This window comes from Podarcis muralis, chromosome 16 (assembly GCF_964188315.1).
Source record: "Podarcis muralis chromosome 16, rPodMur119.hap1.1, whole genome shotgun sequence".
NCBI classification, from domain to species: domain Eukaryota; kingdom Metazoa; phylum Chordata; class Lepidosauria; order Squamata; family Lacertidae; genus Podarcis; species Podarcis muralis.
Window position 1 is genome coordinate 40,484,216 of NC_135670.1, and position 15,357 is coordinate 40,499,572.

At 44.8% G+C, this 15,357-nt stretch overlaps 1 protein-coding gene across 13 annotated transcripts in view; it reads left to right on the top strand.

The window, feature by feature from the left end:
• KNTC1 (kinetochore associated 1) overlaps positions 1-15,357 on the top strand; it is a 94,949-nt gene that overhangs the window by 15,638 nt on the left and 63,954 nt on the right. For 10 of the 13 annotated variants that reach the window (XR_013390956.1, XM_077920049.1, XM_028711173.2 and 7 more), the window contains 15 exons: positions 258-370; positions 998-1,055; positions 1,151-1,249; positions 1,479-1,522; positions 1,617-1,682; positions 4,587-4,662; positions 4,974-5,099; positions 5,662-5,751; positions 6,343-6,405; positions 7,201-7,262; positions 11,936-12,047; positions 12,397-12,540; positions 14,359-14,415; positions 14,497-14,598; positions 14,852-14,965. Coding sequence is in view for 12 of the 13 variants with exons in the window: in XM_077920049.1 (XP_077776175.1) it covers positions 258-370; positions 998-1,055; positions 1,151-1,249; positions 1,479-1,522; positions 1,617-1,682; positions 4,587-4,662; positions 4,974-5,099; positions 5,662-5,751; positions 6,343-6,405; positions 7,201-7,262; positions 11,936-12,047; positions 12,397-12,540; positions 14,359-14,415; positions 14,497-14,598; positions 14,852-14,965 (1,326 nt within the window). In the remaining variant the exon portion in view is untranslated. Of the gene's footprint in view, positions 1-257; positions 371-997; positions 1,056-1,150; positions 1,250-1,478; positions 1,523-1,616; positions 1,683-4,586; positions 4,663-4,973; positions 5,100-5,661; positions 5,752-6,342; positions 6,406-7,200; positions 7,263-11,935; positions 12,048-12,396; positions 12,541-14,358; positions 14,416-14,496; positions 14,599-14,851; positions 14,966-15,357 lie in introns of those variants that run through there. The other 3 variants (XM_028711169.2, XM_028711168.2, XM_028711175.2) reach the window with 3 other exon arrangements.

The window sequence follows — 15,357 nt, forward strand, 5'->3', positions numbered from 1 at the left end:
AACACATCCTGTCATGTGGGACCAATGTGAGAGAAGATGTGCACTGTGGAGAAAAAATGGAAACGATGAAGGGACAGAAGCCATTGACAGCCCTGATTAATGAACATGACAAATTATCCACCAAAATAGAAATGTTTGTTTCATAGTATGAAAGATCTAAGTATTAGAAATGTATACCTTCATGGTTCATATAGTCAAAGGTAATAGGTCTTAATTAGTTACATCATAATGACACTTTTGTTTTCTTTTTCTTGTAGAATGGTTTGTCTTTGTGGAATATTTGCACTCTTACCATGATTTGGAACTGTTGTTCTGTTCACATTGAAGAATTTCTTCTGATTTCAGAATCGGATTTTTCAGCAGCTGCAGGGTAAATTCAGGATTATAGCATACTTGCTGAGAAATATGAAAGGGTGTGCCACAGCAGAATGGCTCCTCCCCATGCCTCTTACCAGAGCTGATGCCCCCACTTTCTTGAAGTTTTGTATTCACTGACTTCAGAATCAGCCCCTGGGAACAAAGAAGGACCTAATTTCTGAGCAGACATCCATAGGAATGGGCTGTGTGTATGTGTTGTGTGACTAATCAGTTGCTATTGAACTACATCTCTGGCCAGTAGCCATGTTCCATGCTGAAAAACAGGGGTGTTGGGAATCCATAATCATTGCAGGGCCACAGGTTTCTTGTCCCCATATGGCAAGGATAGGCAACTTGGTGCCCCCTCCTGATGGAGCCAGCATGGTGCAGTGGTTAGAGTATCCAGCTGGGTTCAAATTCTCACTCAGCCGTGAAGCTCACTGGGTGACCTTGGACCAGTCACTGTCTCTCAGACTAACCTACATCACAGAATAGAATGGGGAGAGTATGCCACTTTGAGCTCCTTGGAGGAAAGGTGAGATACCAACGTAATAAATAACTAAAGTACTGAAATAAAATGTAAATGGTGATGGCTCATAACTTTTGTCATTAGTTGATGCATTTCCCTTCTTGTGTTAAGACAGGGGATTGCCAGTCTTAAGCTAGTTGCTTTGACAAACCCTGATGATGGTAAACAGGTAATTGTCTTCTATCAAAGAAAAGCTTCAAAACATTGTGCCTGTATTTTGGCATCATCCTTTAGGATTATCCTAATTGCACTATTTTTCTGTAGATGAGGAACATCGTGGTGTTTTCACTGCCTACTATGCACCAGCTCTATTCTTTGGAAACTACTAATGTTTCTTCATTGATTCAGAGCGGAATAAATACGGTATGTTTTTCTCTTTTCTTCAATCCTAAGTAAGGCTGATGAGGGGGAATGTAAAAAGAAATCCAAATCAGAGTTTAAGTATTGTAGGATTTGGTACAGTGATTCATCAGATATTAAAAGCTTCCCTAAACAGGTCTGCCTTCAGATGTCTTCTAAAAGTCCGATAGTTGTTTATTTCTTTGACATCTTGTACAGTTAAGGCACATGCTACGTATTGTTTCCCATGCAGGATACAATTTACTTTTTGGAAGGAATGTATGAAAATAACCAAAGGTAAGTTTGCACTTTAATAAAATACAATAAAAAGCTGCTGCTTTATTTTTGATGGTTATCAAAGCTCTTTTTTAAACCACACACTCATTTCTAGGGCATCAGACCATCCAGTCTCACTTCTGGTATTGAGATGCTTAACTGAAGCCTTGCCTGAGAACAGGTATACATATATTTTGACTTCTACTACTGCTTATGTAGAAAATTTGGTACTTGTGATATGGCTGAGCCAAAGTTAAGTGTGTCGTAAGCCTCAATAACTTCAAAGTGAAAGAGTTAAACATATGCTTAACATTACAATCCTATAAGTGTCCACTCAGAAGTAAGTCCTATTGAGTTAATTGCAGACTCATTCTCCCAGTAAGAACATAGGAAGAGAAACTTATCTCCAGATGGAAATCCCTAAAGGTAAATGAAATGGGCTTTGGACCAAGAAACCTCTGAAATCAGTTTCTTTACATCTAAGAGAATAATCACTAAAATGATTGCATAGATAGCACCTCTTTCTTGTCTTAATGTCAGATAATTTCAGCTACCACAGCTGCTTGCTGGAGAGAGTGTGAGGGGGTTTGGTCATATTTCCTTATGTGGTGGTCCTGTAAGGCAGTCCTCAGTTATTTAATTGTAGAATTGTAGAGCTGAAAGGAACCCCTAGGGTCATCTAGTCCAACTCCCTGCAATGGAGGAATCACAACTAAAGCATCTGTCACAGATGGTCATCCAACCTCTGCTTAAAGACCTCCAAGGATTGGATTGGATTGATCTTTATTACGGCCATTGGCCCGTCACACGACAGTTTCCCATACCACCATAATGTACTTGAACCTCCAAATTTAAAACCGCCAAAACTTACAAAAAACAGACAAGAACCAAAGCAAAACAAAAACGAAAGACCAACATCATACATTACATATTTGTAACATAAACATCGCCCTCTGCTCATAAATTAATAGAAGACATCAATGGTGATATCACCTAATTACATCCTAAAACATAGATCATGGTTTAAAGGGATTATCCGAGCCACACAGGAGTCCGTTTCTCTTCTTTAGGGATAGGACGCTGATCAAGAATCTGGCAACCATGAGTGATCTTAGGGGGTCATCATCATTTAATAGATATCTCAGTTTGGCTTCAGTCGTATCATCGGCAATTCCCTTTAGATATTGAGCAAGGAACTTGCTCCTGGCCGATAAGTGAAAAGCACAATCAAGAATTATGTGATGCAACGATTCCGGTGCCCCACAATTACAATCACATAAGAGCGATATCTGTCCATTGGAGAATCTATTTCTCAGCACGTTCGATGGGAAGGTGTTGAATCTTGCCTTTACAAAGGCATTTCTATGAGCCGAAGAAGTTAAGGAATTCAAATAGTTTGGGAGCCTTAAGAGGGGTAATAAACCAAGGTTTAGAGGTGAGCAGGTACCATTGCCCAAGACCATTTTCTGCTGCAAGTCCATCTCCTCTAGTTTACAGGTTACTGTTCTTTTAGCTGGAACTATGTCCTGCTCTAGTAATTTGGATGGGGAGATTCCCATTGCCGTAATTTTCAGCTGTAATTTTTTTACCCATGGGCTCTGGAAATCATCTCTCCACATACATTGTATCAAGTACAAGTTTGGGAGATTGTGCCATAGAGATAACCAGTGACAAAGTATGTGCTTCCACAGAGCGTTTTCCAGGGATACAGTGTTAAGTTCCATGTGTAACGCTGTATTACTTACACAGTTGGGCAGTTTCAATATCCCTCTTAAAAACTGATTTTGAATAACCTCTAGGTAAGATAGGTTGACAAAAGTCCCCCAAATTGAGATGGCATAAGCAATTGTCGGAATCACCTTGGCCTTGAAGACTTTCAACGCCGATGGGATATGAAGGGCCCCATCGGTGAAGAAGAATCGCAAAATCGCCAAGGAGATAGCTTTGGCTCTATTTGTAACATAGGCTACATGGGCCTTCCATCTGAGGTTATGTTGTAACCAAACTCCCAAATATTGGAATTTATAGACTTGTTCGATGACTCTTCCATCAATTTTCCAATTACGGAGTTTCCAGCTCTTTGAGAAAATTAGGATCTTAGATTTTCCATAATTAATTGTAAGGGAATTTGTGTTACAATATGATCCAAAAAATTTTAAGGCCCTCCTGAGACCTACTCCAGAAAAGGAAAGGATGACTGCGTCATCCGCATATAGTAACAAAGGGCAGCGATAAAGTGCTAGGCGGGGTGCATGAATCCTTTCTTGAGCCTCTATTAGGGGAGTCCTCATATCGCTTATGAACAAATTGAACAGGAATGGAGCCAATATACAACCCTGTTGGACACCTCTGTTAATGGGAATTGAATTGGTGAGATCACCCTCCGGGGTGAATCTCACTCTAGCCGCTGAGTTCCAAGGAAAGAGAGTCCACCATCCTTCAAGGGAGTCTGTTCCACTGCCAGAAAGTTCTTCCTGATGTTAAGTCTGAATCTTTTTTCTTATAACTTGAAACCATTCATTTGTGTCCTATCCTCCAGAGCAGGAGAAACTAGCTTGCTGCATCTTCCTTGTGGCAGCCCTTTACAAATTTGAAGATTGCTGTCGTATCTCCTCTTTTCCTGGCTTGACAATCCCTGCTCCCTGAACCGTTCCTTATAAGGCTTTTTCTGTGGTGGAGAAGCCTTGCTGAGTGCATTGGTGGTGGGAAAATAGTTAGTTTAGTTAGTATACCAGCCTGTGCCTGTAGATCTCAGGGTGGTTCACAACATAAAATTACAATATAAGCCCCCCCCCAAAAAATACATAATAAAAATAAGAACAAAAACAAGTCACTAATCCCCCTCCCGCAACACATTTAAAAAGGGATTGGATGTCAATCAGCCAAAGGCCTGGGAGAAGAGGAACATTTTCTCCTGGTACCTAAAGGTGTATAATGAAGAGTGGGTTTCTCCCACTCTATTTATTTATTTATTTATGTGATCATGTAACTAAAGTGAGTGTAAGTAATTAGATGAATAGATTTAACTGGCTGTAACCATTTTTAAGTGGGAGGCAACAGCGCTTTGTTTTCTCCCCCTTTTTAGACTGAGCCGTTTACTTCACAAGCACAAATTTACTGAAGCTGAGAATTTTGCTGTTCAGTTTGGACTGGATGTTGAGGTAAAGGACTTTGTCTGCAAATCGTACCTCGTCACTTACTGCCAACTGCAAAACCACAATGAAATAAGTAGACAAGGAAGAAGCTCTCTCTGGTAGCTTCTATGCCTACTCATTCCAGTCACCCACTACAGCAGGAGTTTTAAATGTAAATTTCAAAATTGTTAATGGAGGCAAGGGACTGGTAAAGAATAAACAAATGTTCTGCAAATTTTTCTCTGACAATACTAGACAGGCCTGCTACTCTGAAAATAAAGAATATTTTTTTCCCAAAGGGGAAATAATGTGTTATGTGTGTGTTTAAAAAACAACAGAACGTTTACAAAGTGAAAATGAGCTCTATTTTGGAGAGATTGGCTTCAGAGTCTGTTGCCGGAGATTGCCAGTCAGCCTGGCTAGAACTTGTGGCTCAAGCTAAAGAAACGCTGGATAAAATAAAGGTATGGATTTATCCTACTATATTTATTTAAAAGCATTTTTATACCACTTTATATACAAAATATCTAAGCGACCTACTACATAGAGTGCACTGCAGCAATCCAGTCTCAAGGCTGCTGATAGCCAGGATATCCCTTTCAATGAGCTGTTGTAGGCATTTCAGCCAAAGCTGGTAAAAGGTACTCATAGTCACAGAGACTAGAACCTCCAATGATCAATGATGGATCCATGAGTACTCCCACACTATGCTCCAGTTCCTTCAGAGGGTGTGCAATTCTGTCTATAAAGGCAATTCACCTGTTTTCTGGATCCAAGTACCTCTCACCCACAGGACCTCCATCTGACCAGGATTCAGCTGCAGTTTATTAGCCCTTACCAGGTTCAGAGCCTAGACCGCTACACCTTCTATGGAGAAGCCATACTCTATGCGTATCTTGTGCATGTGTATCTGTAGCTCTCTTGCAGTAGATAATTTGCACATGGGCGTATGTGAAAGGTTTTTCTTTTAAGCTGTTTAGAAGATAAGTTTATTCTGTGTTTTTAATTGTTTCTCCTTCTAAATAGGATAACCAGTTTGTGACTGACTACTGCATAAATACACCATGGCCAATATATGAAAGTGTTCGGGAAATGCTGAACTATGCTAGAAGCAGGGTAGGTTTTGATAGGTGCTTTCACACATCCTACTCGACTAGGGCCTTGGGAGACCCATCTTGGAGGAAGAGGTGTGGGACCCCATAGAGAATCAAAGCTTAGCTGAGGGCCTGGAAGAACCTGCTACAGTTCTAAAGCAGTGTAAAGTACCTAGTGTCACCTGGGTTGCTGACAACCTCTCCAGCCACATTACTGGCTTTGCCTCAAACCCTGATTCTTTTCGCTCACCCAGACCTTAAGAGTGAAGATGGCAGAGCATCTGGTGGGAAGCCCCAGAGTCAGCCTCTGGGAAGTTATCACCAGATGTCTCTGTAGGATGAAGTCTCTTTGGACGAAAGAGTCAAAAATTGCAGCTGAGAACAATGACCCAGGAGATTACCAAGAAGGGCAGGGGCTGGCAGGAAGATTCTAAGCTGGGTTAACAGTTGTTCACTGAGTTCCCTCTAGAGCTCTCTTGCGCAGGCCCTGCTCCGGCACTAGATATTGGTCACCGACATCCAGAACCAAACCTAGTTTACAGCTACCCATGTAGAATTTGTTGTTACAATGTTTGCATTGGACTGCAAGTTAATTTAGCACTTATCATTTCAGATCCTGAAGAGAAATGACAAAACTGTTTCTTTCTTGACTGGGGACCCAGCATCTCTTACAGAGGTAATGAAAATCAAACTATCCTAGACCTTTAAATTATTACTGGGATGTGGGTGAAATGAGGAACTGGAAAGAGAACCTTGGCCTCTACACTCTGGCTTGGCTCCTCTAGCAAGTGTATAGAGGCTGTGAGGCGGGGCACTGATATTTCTTCTTGTCAAGGGCACAAGGGAGTCTCGGTATGCTTCTGACTCAAGCACTGCATTATGCTGTTTCATCTACAGAGTGAAACATTTAAATTTATTTTAATACATTTCTGCTCTACTTTTTAGGGCAGACCTTCACAATGTGGTTTATAATGAGAATAGTAATGAAACAATTAATGAATAACATAGTAAAGAATAGCAACATATAAAAGCTATTTTCCAACTGGATGAAAAGGCTTAGGTGTTCATTTTGTATTGTTTTTCAAGTTTTTCCAGTCATTTTTGTGCTATTCAAAATATTTTAGCTGTTTTTTGTGACGTGTGTAGATCAACTTGAGAGAGATATGTAAAAGGTGATTAATAATTTTAAAAATGCCTCCCTAATAAAAAAATTTTTGGCAGAATTAAAGCAAAAGCCCCTCTAGGATCTGCTTAGAATGCCACAAGATGTGAGCAAGTGGCATTTTCAGAGGAGATTCCAGAAAAGGCTAAAAAGGCTCAGCCCATCCCTGATATCCTCTAACCTAATCGTGCACAGTGGAATACTGAGTTGGCAGTTCTGAAGAATTTGTCAGTTTATTGGCAGATCTCTTGTTAAATGTGCATCCAAGTATTTTTCTTGTCAAAAATCAGTGGTTTTTTTCCCCTCCAGGTGATGAAGGCACAAGCAAAGCTAACTACATTTTGTGGAGCATTTGGATCAGAGATGTTCAGGTCTATCTTGTTTTTTTCTTGTGTTGATTTTAGGTTTGTGCATGTGTAAATTATAACATTTTCTAGAATGATGTATATTAACTGTAGTAGAATTTTTTTCTATTTTGCAAGACTAGGTAAAGGTAAAGGTACCCCTGCCCGTACGGGCCAGTCTTGACAGACTCTAGGGTTGTGCGCCCATCTCACTCTAGAGGCCGGGGGCCAGCACTGTCCGGAGACACTTCCGGGTCACGTGGCCAGCGTGACATCGCTGCTCTGGCGAGCCAGAGCCGCACACGGAAACGCCGTTTACCTTCCCGCTAGTAAGCGGTCCCTATTTATCTACTTGCACCCGGGGGTGCTTTCGAACTGCTAGGTTGGCAGGCGCTGGGACCGAGCAACGGGAGCGCACCCCGCTGCGGGGATTTGAACCGCCGACCTTTCGATCGGCAAGCCCTAGGCACTGAGGCTTTTACCCACAGCGCCACCCGCGTCCCATTTTTGCAAGACTACAGAAGACAAAAATAATGGGGATTTGAATTTTTAAAAATCCTATTAAGATTTATATACCACTTAATCATAAGATCTCAGGGCAGTTAAAATACAGGATAAAAACAAGTAAATAAGTAGATTAAAACAGCAAAACAATACTCCCCCTTCCCACAGACACATTTAAAAGGCTATAGAATATTAATCAGCCAAAGGCCTGGTTGAAGAGGAAGGTTTTCGCCTGGCTTCTGAAAATATAAAATGAAGGCGCCAGGTGAACCTCCCTATGTGGTTCTGTGTGAAATAAGTTTTTTCTTCTTTATTTTCCTTATCTTCCTGTTGTAATCCAACATTCTCTTTGGTGACCCTTCACTTTCGTTTTCTGCACACACAGACAATTCTCAGTGCGTCACAGCCAAGACAAAGGGAGACTGGCCTTCCGCCATTAGCGCCAGGCATATATCCAAACTTCCCTTCTTTGGTCTCATTCCAGCTGCTAACGAGCTACTGCTTCAACAAGAACACCATTACTCCCATCATAAATTCTTTTATCATTCCATTAAGAGTCTTTGCCAAAACCTTAGTCAAATTTTCACAGTCAATTTTGTAGTTAAACCATAACCATAACGATAGCAAGATATTCTTTCAATTCCACTTGCATTTTCAAACAATCAGGCAGTCAGTCTTTTAAGGGGAATTTGCCAAATAAAACAGCAGATGCAAAATATATCAAAAAGAATAATGGAGGCTCACCCTTCCTCTGTTCCGACATACCAGTCCAATTGCGACGATAATCCTTCTCCAGGTCAAATCCTTGGCACCCAGTGGCTGAATCAGTTAGCAGAGTACTTTATCTCCCCTAGTTCAGAGCATGCCTGTTAATTAAGTTCAAATTTCATCTTAAAAAAGCAGGTGTCCTCTGCTCATGGCGACAGCTTTGGAGATTGCCGAAAACATGCGGTGCATTGCACCCAGCGCCCCCTGCCCCCTCTTCCTTCTGGGTGGGCAGCAGGTATTGGGTGAACTGTGGGTGGAGCTGCCCCCCCAGCCCGGGGGGGTGGGTTTGGGAGGATAATTACTCCCATATTATCCTTGATTAACTGCACGGAAAGGCAGGTTACAGACGCTTCAGGTTACAGACTCCGCTAACCCAGAAATAGTACCTCGGGTTAAGAACTTTGCTTCAGGATGAGAACAGAAATCGCACGGTGGTGGCGCAGCAGCAGCAGGAGGCCCCATTAGCTAAAGTGGTACTTCAGGTTAAGAGGCACAGCGAAAGAGGCACAGCGAAGGACGAAGAGTTCCAGATACGCGACGGACTGCTCATCCGCAAAGGGGCTCTCTACGTGCCGGGAGACGACCTCTGCGCGAAAGTCCTGCAGCAGTTACACGACGCGCCCAGCGCTGGGCACTTCGGCAAGGACAAGACGGCGGAATTAATAGCCAGAGACTTTTGGTGGCCCAAGATGAGGGGAGAAGTCGCGGATTACGTCGCTCGGTGTGACACATGCCAAAGGGCCAAACCAGTACACAGGGCGCCGGCGGGACTGCTGGAACCGCTACAGACGCCGCTCGAACCGTGGGAGAAGGTGGCCCTGGACTTTGTCACAGATCTGCCCAGCTCGCGAGGCAAAACAGCGGTACTCGTGGTCGTAGACCTGTTGACCACGTGTTCAGAGTTCACGGCTTACCGCGGTCCATCCTGTCCGACCGCGGTCGCCAATTCATCTTGGGCTTCTGGCAGAAGCTGCTGGGCATCCTGAACGTCAAGATCAACTTAGCGTCGGCACAACACCCGCAGACCAACGGACAAGCGGAGAGGGTCAACGCCATCATGCAGCAGTATCTGCGATGCTACGCGAACCAACAGCCCTCGACCTGGGTGGACTACCTACCGCTGGCCGAGTTTGCCTACAACAACACGAAGCACGCGTCTACAGGGGTGACGCCGTTCTTCGCCAACAATGGGCGGCATCCCAGAACCTTCCCGGGATTAGAGACGAAGGGGGAGGGGGAGCCACGGGGAGCAGAGCACTTGGCAGCAGAGTTGCAGGAGGTCCACGAGCAACTCCGAAGGCACTTGGAACTAGCAAAACACGCCTACAAAATGCAGGCAGACAGGCACAGGAGAGTCGGGGAAGACATCCAGGTGGGGGACTGGGTCTGGTTAGCAGCCCAGGCAGTGCCGGCCAGAACGTTAGCTAAGAAGAAGCTTAGACACAAGCAGCTAGGGCCTTACCAAGTCGAGGCACAAATCAATCCAGTGGCCTATCAGTTGACGCTCCCGGAGGGCTCCAGAATGCACCCGGTATTTCATAGGTCAGTGCTCACACCCTACAAGGAACCCCACAGGTTTCAGGCGCCAAGAGACGCACCAGACCCACACAGCAAATCGCCAACAGGGGAGGGGTCACCGAGGGCGGCACCACTCAACGAGGTCACGGAGATTTTAGACTCGAGATGGGGGGAAGAGGGAGTTGAATATCTCCTCGCCAGGGAAGGTACCCCGGCCAGCGCCAACAGGTGGGTACCGTACTATGCCGTGGAGGAGCACTACCTCAAAGATGAGTTCCATGCACTCTTCCCACACAGACCTATGCCGGCAGATTTTTTCGACGAATGGCTTTTCACACCCACACTTTCAGCCACCACGTTCCAGGGGTTCTCATCAGCGGAGGAAACGGCACCAGAAACAAGCTCCCCAGAGGGATCACTCTCGGGGTTTGGCACAGACCGCTCTTATTGGTGGGACAATCAACCGGAGGTGGGGTGGAGCAGGGAACTGCCGAGGGGACCCTTACACGCAACATCACCCGAGGAGACAGGGGAAGGGAAGGACATGGACGTGTTGGGGGAGGATCCTGGATTCGAGCACAACTGCAGAGAGATGGAAGCAGAGGAGATCGACGTCGACGAGCCCATTACGGGCTGGCCGGATCCAGCTGGCCGGCTGCATACCAGGGGGAAGGAACGGTATCCCGCACTCACCCCCACAGCACTGGAGCACCCGGAACCCACACCCGAAGAGGGGGAGGGGGGAAGGGGGGCTTCGAGGGGGGGATGGATGTCAGGGGCTCAGGAGCAGAGGCACAGGGGAGAGAGGAAATGGAGAGCGAAGGGGAAGAATCTGAGGGCAGCGGAGGGGAGAATGACAGTGACCCGAGAGATTCCATGAGCCTCTCCAGCGAATCAGAAGATTCCCAGAAGGGGGCGCCGATGGTCAGGGCAAGGGGGGTCCCAGGGGGGACGCACCAGAAGCAAGGGGCCAGCGGGGACTCCCAAAGCAGCAGCGGGAGATCAGGACCAGCTTCCCCACCAGAGCGTAGTGGGGGGGAAGAGTCCCATGTGTCAGGGCCAGCGTCTCCTCCAGCAGGGAGAGAAGATGAGTCAGGGCTGACCACGCCTCTATCGGAGAGTGGGGGAACGGAGGGGAGGTCAGATCCAGCTAGCCTCCCCGAAGGGGGAAGCAGTGACAGGAGCAGTGTAACGGTCAGGAGGAAGGTGACCGGCTGGGCGCGCGCGCCAAGTTCGAATGTACAGGCGCGCGGGACAGCAGAAAACCCGGATTGGGAACCAGGTCCTAAAGCCCGCCGGAGGCAGGGGGAAGACTCAGGGGACTCAGCGTCAGAAGAGTCTAGGAAGGGGAAGACCCCAGCGGACAGGCGGACCCAGAGGAGGAAAGAGCAAAGGAAGAGGTGGAGCAAGGCTAGAGTCTTAAACTGGTGTCTGGGGGGAGGAGACTCAGACGGAGCTTCGGCGGTCTAGAGTTTGAGACGTAGAGCTGCGCGCCGCGGCTGTGAAAGCGAAACTGAGCTTCAATAAAGACTGTTTTATATAACAACGAACTGGCGTTGGTCCTTTGTGAGCTGGGACCTAGGGCAGCTCTGACAACGAGGTACCACTGTAATGTAATGAAAAGTGTAATGGGTGCAGCCGTTCACCATAGCAGCCAGACAGGAGGTGTTTATAATTCATGTTTTGAATCTATAAGCAAGGCTTAGCCAGCAGAGTACCATGATAATTTGATTTTTCTTTTGTGTGTGTGTGTGTTATCTAATCCAAAACCTTCGGTTGGTTACAAAACTCAAAGCTGAACACATTTTTGGAGGAAGAATCTTCTGTATCTTAATTGCACCTCTGTTTTCGTATTTGTAATTTATGTTTTTGTTGGGCTATGGTTTAATGTTCAATTTTTGTGGTTCTAGTGGAACTGCTTGGTTTGAATTTCTGAAGAATGAGGACCTCTTCAGGGACATCCTTTTACAGATAAAAGGAGGAAATCTCATGTCTGCCCAGTACCTCTGGCTAAGGCATCAGGTAAACGGTTTTGGATATTTCCAGTGGTCAGCACCACACTCTGTCCTTGCCACACTCCTCCCCACTGCTGTTTTGTGTTCCTGAAGTATCTATGAGATACCTTGCTACTTGCATTGCCTGATCTTGACTGCAGCTCCTCAAGATCTCTTACGACTCCACCGCACGTCCATTAGATTGGCTTGTATCCCCTTTGTATGATACAATACAAAGGTAGCAGGACTGGCAAAACCCTCTGCCTGGACCTGATAGTCTTTGATTTAAGAAAGCAGCTGCATATAATCACAAGCCATTCACTAACTACCACAATTATTGGTCTGATGGTTGTGAAAATCTCTTTCCTTTTCTCCAGGAAGACTTCAAAAGTGACTTTAATGTGAAAATGCTGGACAAGTTGCTTAATACAATCCCTACAACAGTTTCCCTCAAAGAACTATGCCTGTGGTTTAAGGATGTTATCATTCCTTTTGTAAGGCGTGTTGTACCCAAAGGACAGGTAGGGTCTAATGGGAGACAAGGGGGATCCTTATAAAATATGGGTGAAGAACCCACATCTCAGGAGCCACATGTTGTCCTTGGTCTAATTTCATGTGCTCTGGGTGTGCCTGGCACTGGCAGGCAGTCCCTAAGGGGGGTGGGGAGATTTCTCATCCTCTGTCTTTATAAGATCTCAGTTAGTGAAGATTGGTGAATAGGCAGATGCACTGATTTATTTATTTTTAAGTCCTGGTAATTTTAAGCTCTGGTAAAGGTGGAGATTGCACAACAGGTTGCACAACAGTTGTGATAGAAAACAGCTGCAATAAATTTGTCCAAATACTTCTTAATATTTAAAGGACATTGAAGTAAAGTTAATACCTGCTGGGTTTTTAAAGTACTAAATTTAGCATATAAAATTATGGGGGAAAATGAAAATTGAAAGTGGATTACCGTATTTTTCACTCCATAAGACGCACCAGACCATAAGACGCGCCTAGTTTTGGGAGGAGGAAAACAAGAAAAAATTATTCTGAATCCCAGAAGCCAGAACAGCAAGAGGGATCTGGCTTCTGGGATACCGTGTGGCTGTTCTGGCTTCTGGATAACCGCACCAAGCCTCTTCAGGGCAGCGGGATGAAAGCTCCCCCTGCCTGAAGAGGCTGCGCACGGCTAAGGCAGAAGCCAGGACAGGCGTGTCGCTGAAGGGGCGCTGCGCAGTTCTCCCTCTCTGCGCAGTGCCCCTTCAGCGAAGCTGGAGAAGGAACAGAAGGAGACCTTCTGTTCCTCCTTCGGCTTCCAGGACAGGCGCGTCGCTGAAGGGGCGCTGTGCAGTTCTCCCTCTCTTAGAGAGGGAGAGCTGCGCAGCGCCCCTTCAGCGAAGCGGGAAGCTGAAGGGGTGCTGCGCAGCTCTACCTCTCTGCGCAGCGCCATTCGCTCCATAAGATGCACTCACATTTCCCCTTACTTTTTAGGAGGAAAAAAGTGCGTCTTATGGAGCAAAAAATATGGTACATTTTTTTTTAAATGCCCTAAGTCGAGGCCAGATGTGGATACCCAAATCAAAATACATAATACATTTTTGTTCACCCTGGTGCTAGATGCATTTTTCACAAGACAAAATAGTTTGAAAGCTACGATGGTCATCTGGGCCTGCCCTTCTGTATGCCTTGTTTTTACCTGGTGTGTGAGTGGAAAAGCTACTTCTGTTTTGGTGCTCAGGCAATTGAACTCACGGCTCTGGGTAATCCATCTCTGCTAGGGATAGGGGTTTATTTTGTTCACTATGCATTTTGATGTGAAATTACCTGATTTGCCGTTCTCATACCAGTGCTTTGATTGGAACATAGGTACTGGGAGTTGTCTGCGTATCAATGAATTTCTTACAGCTTATCTAACAGGTTATGACTTGTAAGGTGGTCTGAGGGGCACATTTTTTTCTTAAATCTTTTTACATTTTCAAGCTGCCTATAGCAGCTAGCAAGCACAGCACTGAGTGAAATGCCTTTTTAAATGATCCAGGTAGCAGCTGTACATCGTAATGTGTGACCTGTTGCTAGGGAATTGTATAGAGAAAAGGATGGCTGCCCTATTATACCTAAGCGGGTAACTACCTTTTCTTATACAATGTCCATGGTAGCTAAGTAGGTGTGGCCTGATGACAAGTTCTAGTGCTCTCTCCTGTAAGGGACCATCATGTAAAAGCACTGGATATATATATTTAGTATGTGGACTAGATGACACTCATGGTCTTTCCCAATTCTACAGTTTTATGATATTCTCATTCTCTCTCTCTCTCTGTCACTCTCTCTCATCTGGTTTGATCCTTATCTTCCAGGAAAAAATAGCAAAGTGGCTGGAACAAAGAGCACGAAACCTTGAGTTAATTGACAAGGTAACGTAGTAATTCTCCTGTAAAACCCTGCATATTGCCTCCCTCCAAAAAATGTCACTAATGTTTCATTTTTCAAAACAGGCCAACTGGCCAGAAAATGGACTTGAAATGGCACAGGTGTTTTTTATCAGCAAAGATCCAGGTGAAATTGGATCTGCATCTTCCTGGCAGGGAGTTTCTTTGGTAAGGATTCTGCTTTCATGAAACCCATCTTTGGGAAAGTGTGAGCCTATACATGTGTTTAGAATTTGGGGGAGGGGCAGCATATTCTTAATTTATCCTGTTAAGCAAATTACCCCATTGCATTTATTTTAATTAATGAAAAATTTTGAAAGCACACAATTTTCCAGAATTTAGTAGTTTTCCTTTTTTATTTTTCTGTTAAGTGCAGAAGGATAATTTTGATGCAGGGAAATTTCACTGTTTTGTGTTTCAGGACAATGATGGTGAGGAGGTACGTGGTTTAGCAGAATTAGTCAGTGCTCTGCAGGGCTTGGTGGACCTCTATAAGAAATACAACTGCAGGCTGGCCCTCTGCGACTTCGAAAAGGTACAGTAAATTTGTGACATTAAACCTCTGTGTAGATGCCTGTGTGTGTGTTTTGGTAAAAAGCAAGAATGAAAGATTACTGTTACATTTAATTTATTAATGGGATTCTATGCCACTGAGTCATGATTTACATGTAAGATAATTAAAAACACAAAAACAACAAATAGATACCAAACAAGACTAAAATCCTAACGATCCAGCTGGGGAAACCTATCAGAACAAAAATGTCTTCAGCTGCTTCTGGAAAGTGCAGATAGTGGGTTTTATCTCAACAAAAATGCTATTCTGTGGAACATGGGCAGCTGCACTAAAAGCCTGCTCCAAGTTACTGTGGAGTGCCCAGGCTTCTGAGATCTTTGGAACTTCAGGAGAAACTCTCCCATTAGCTGCAG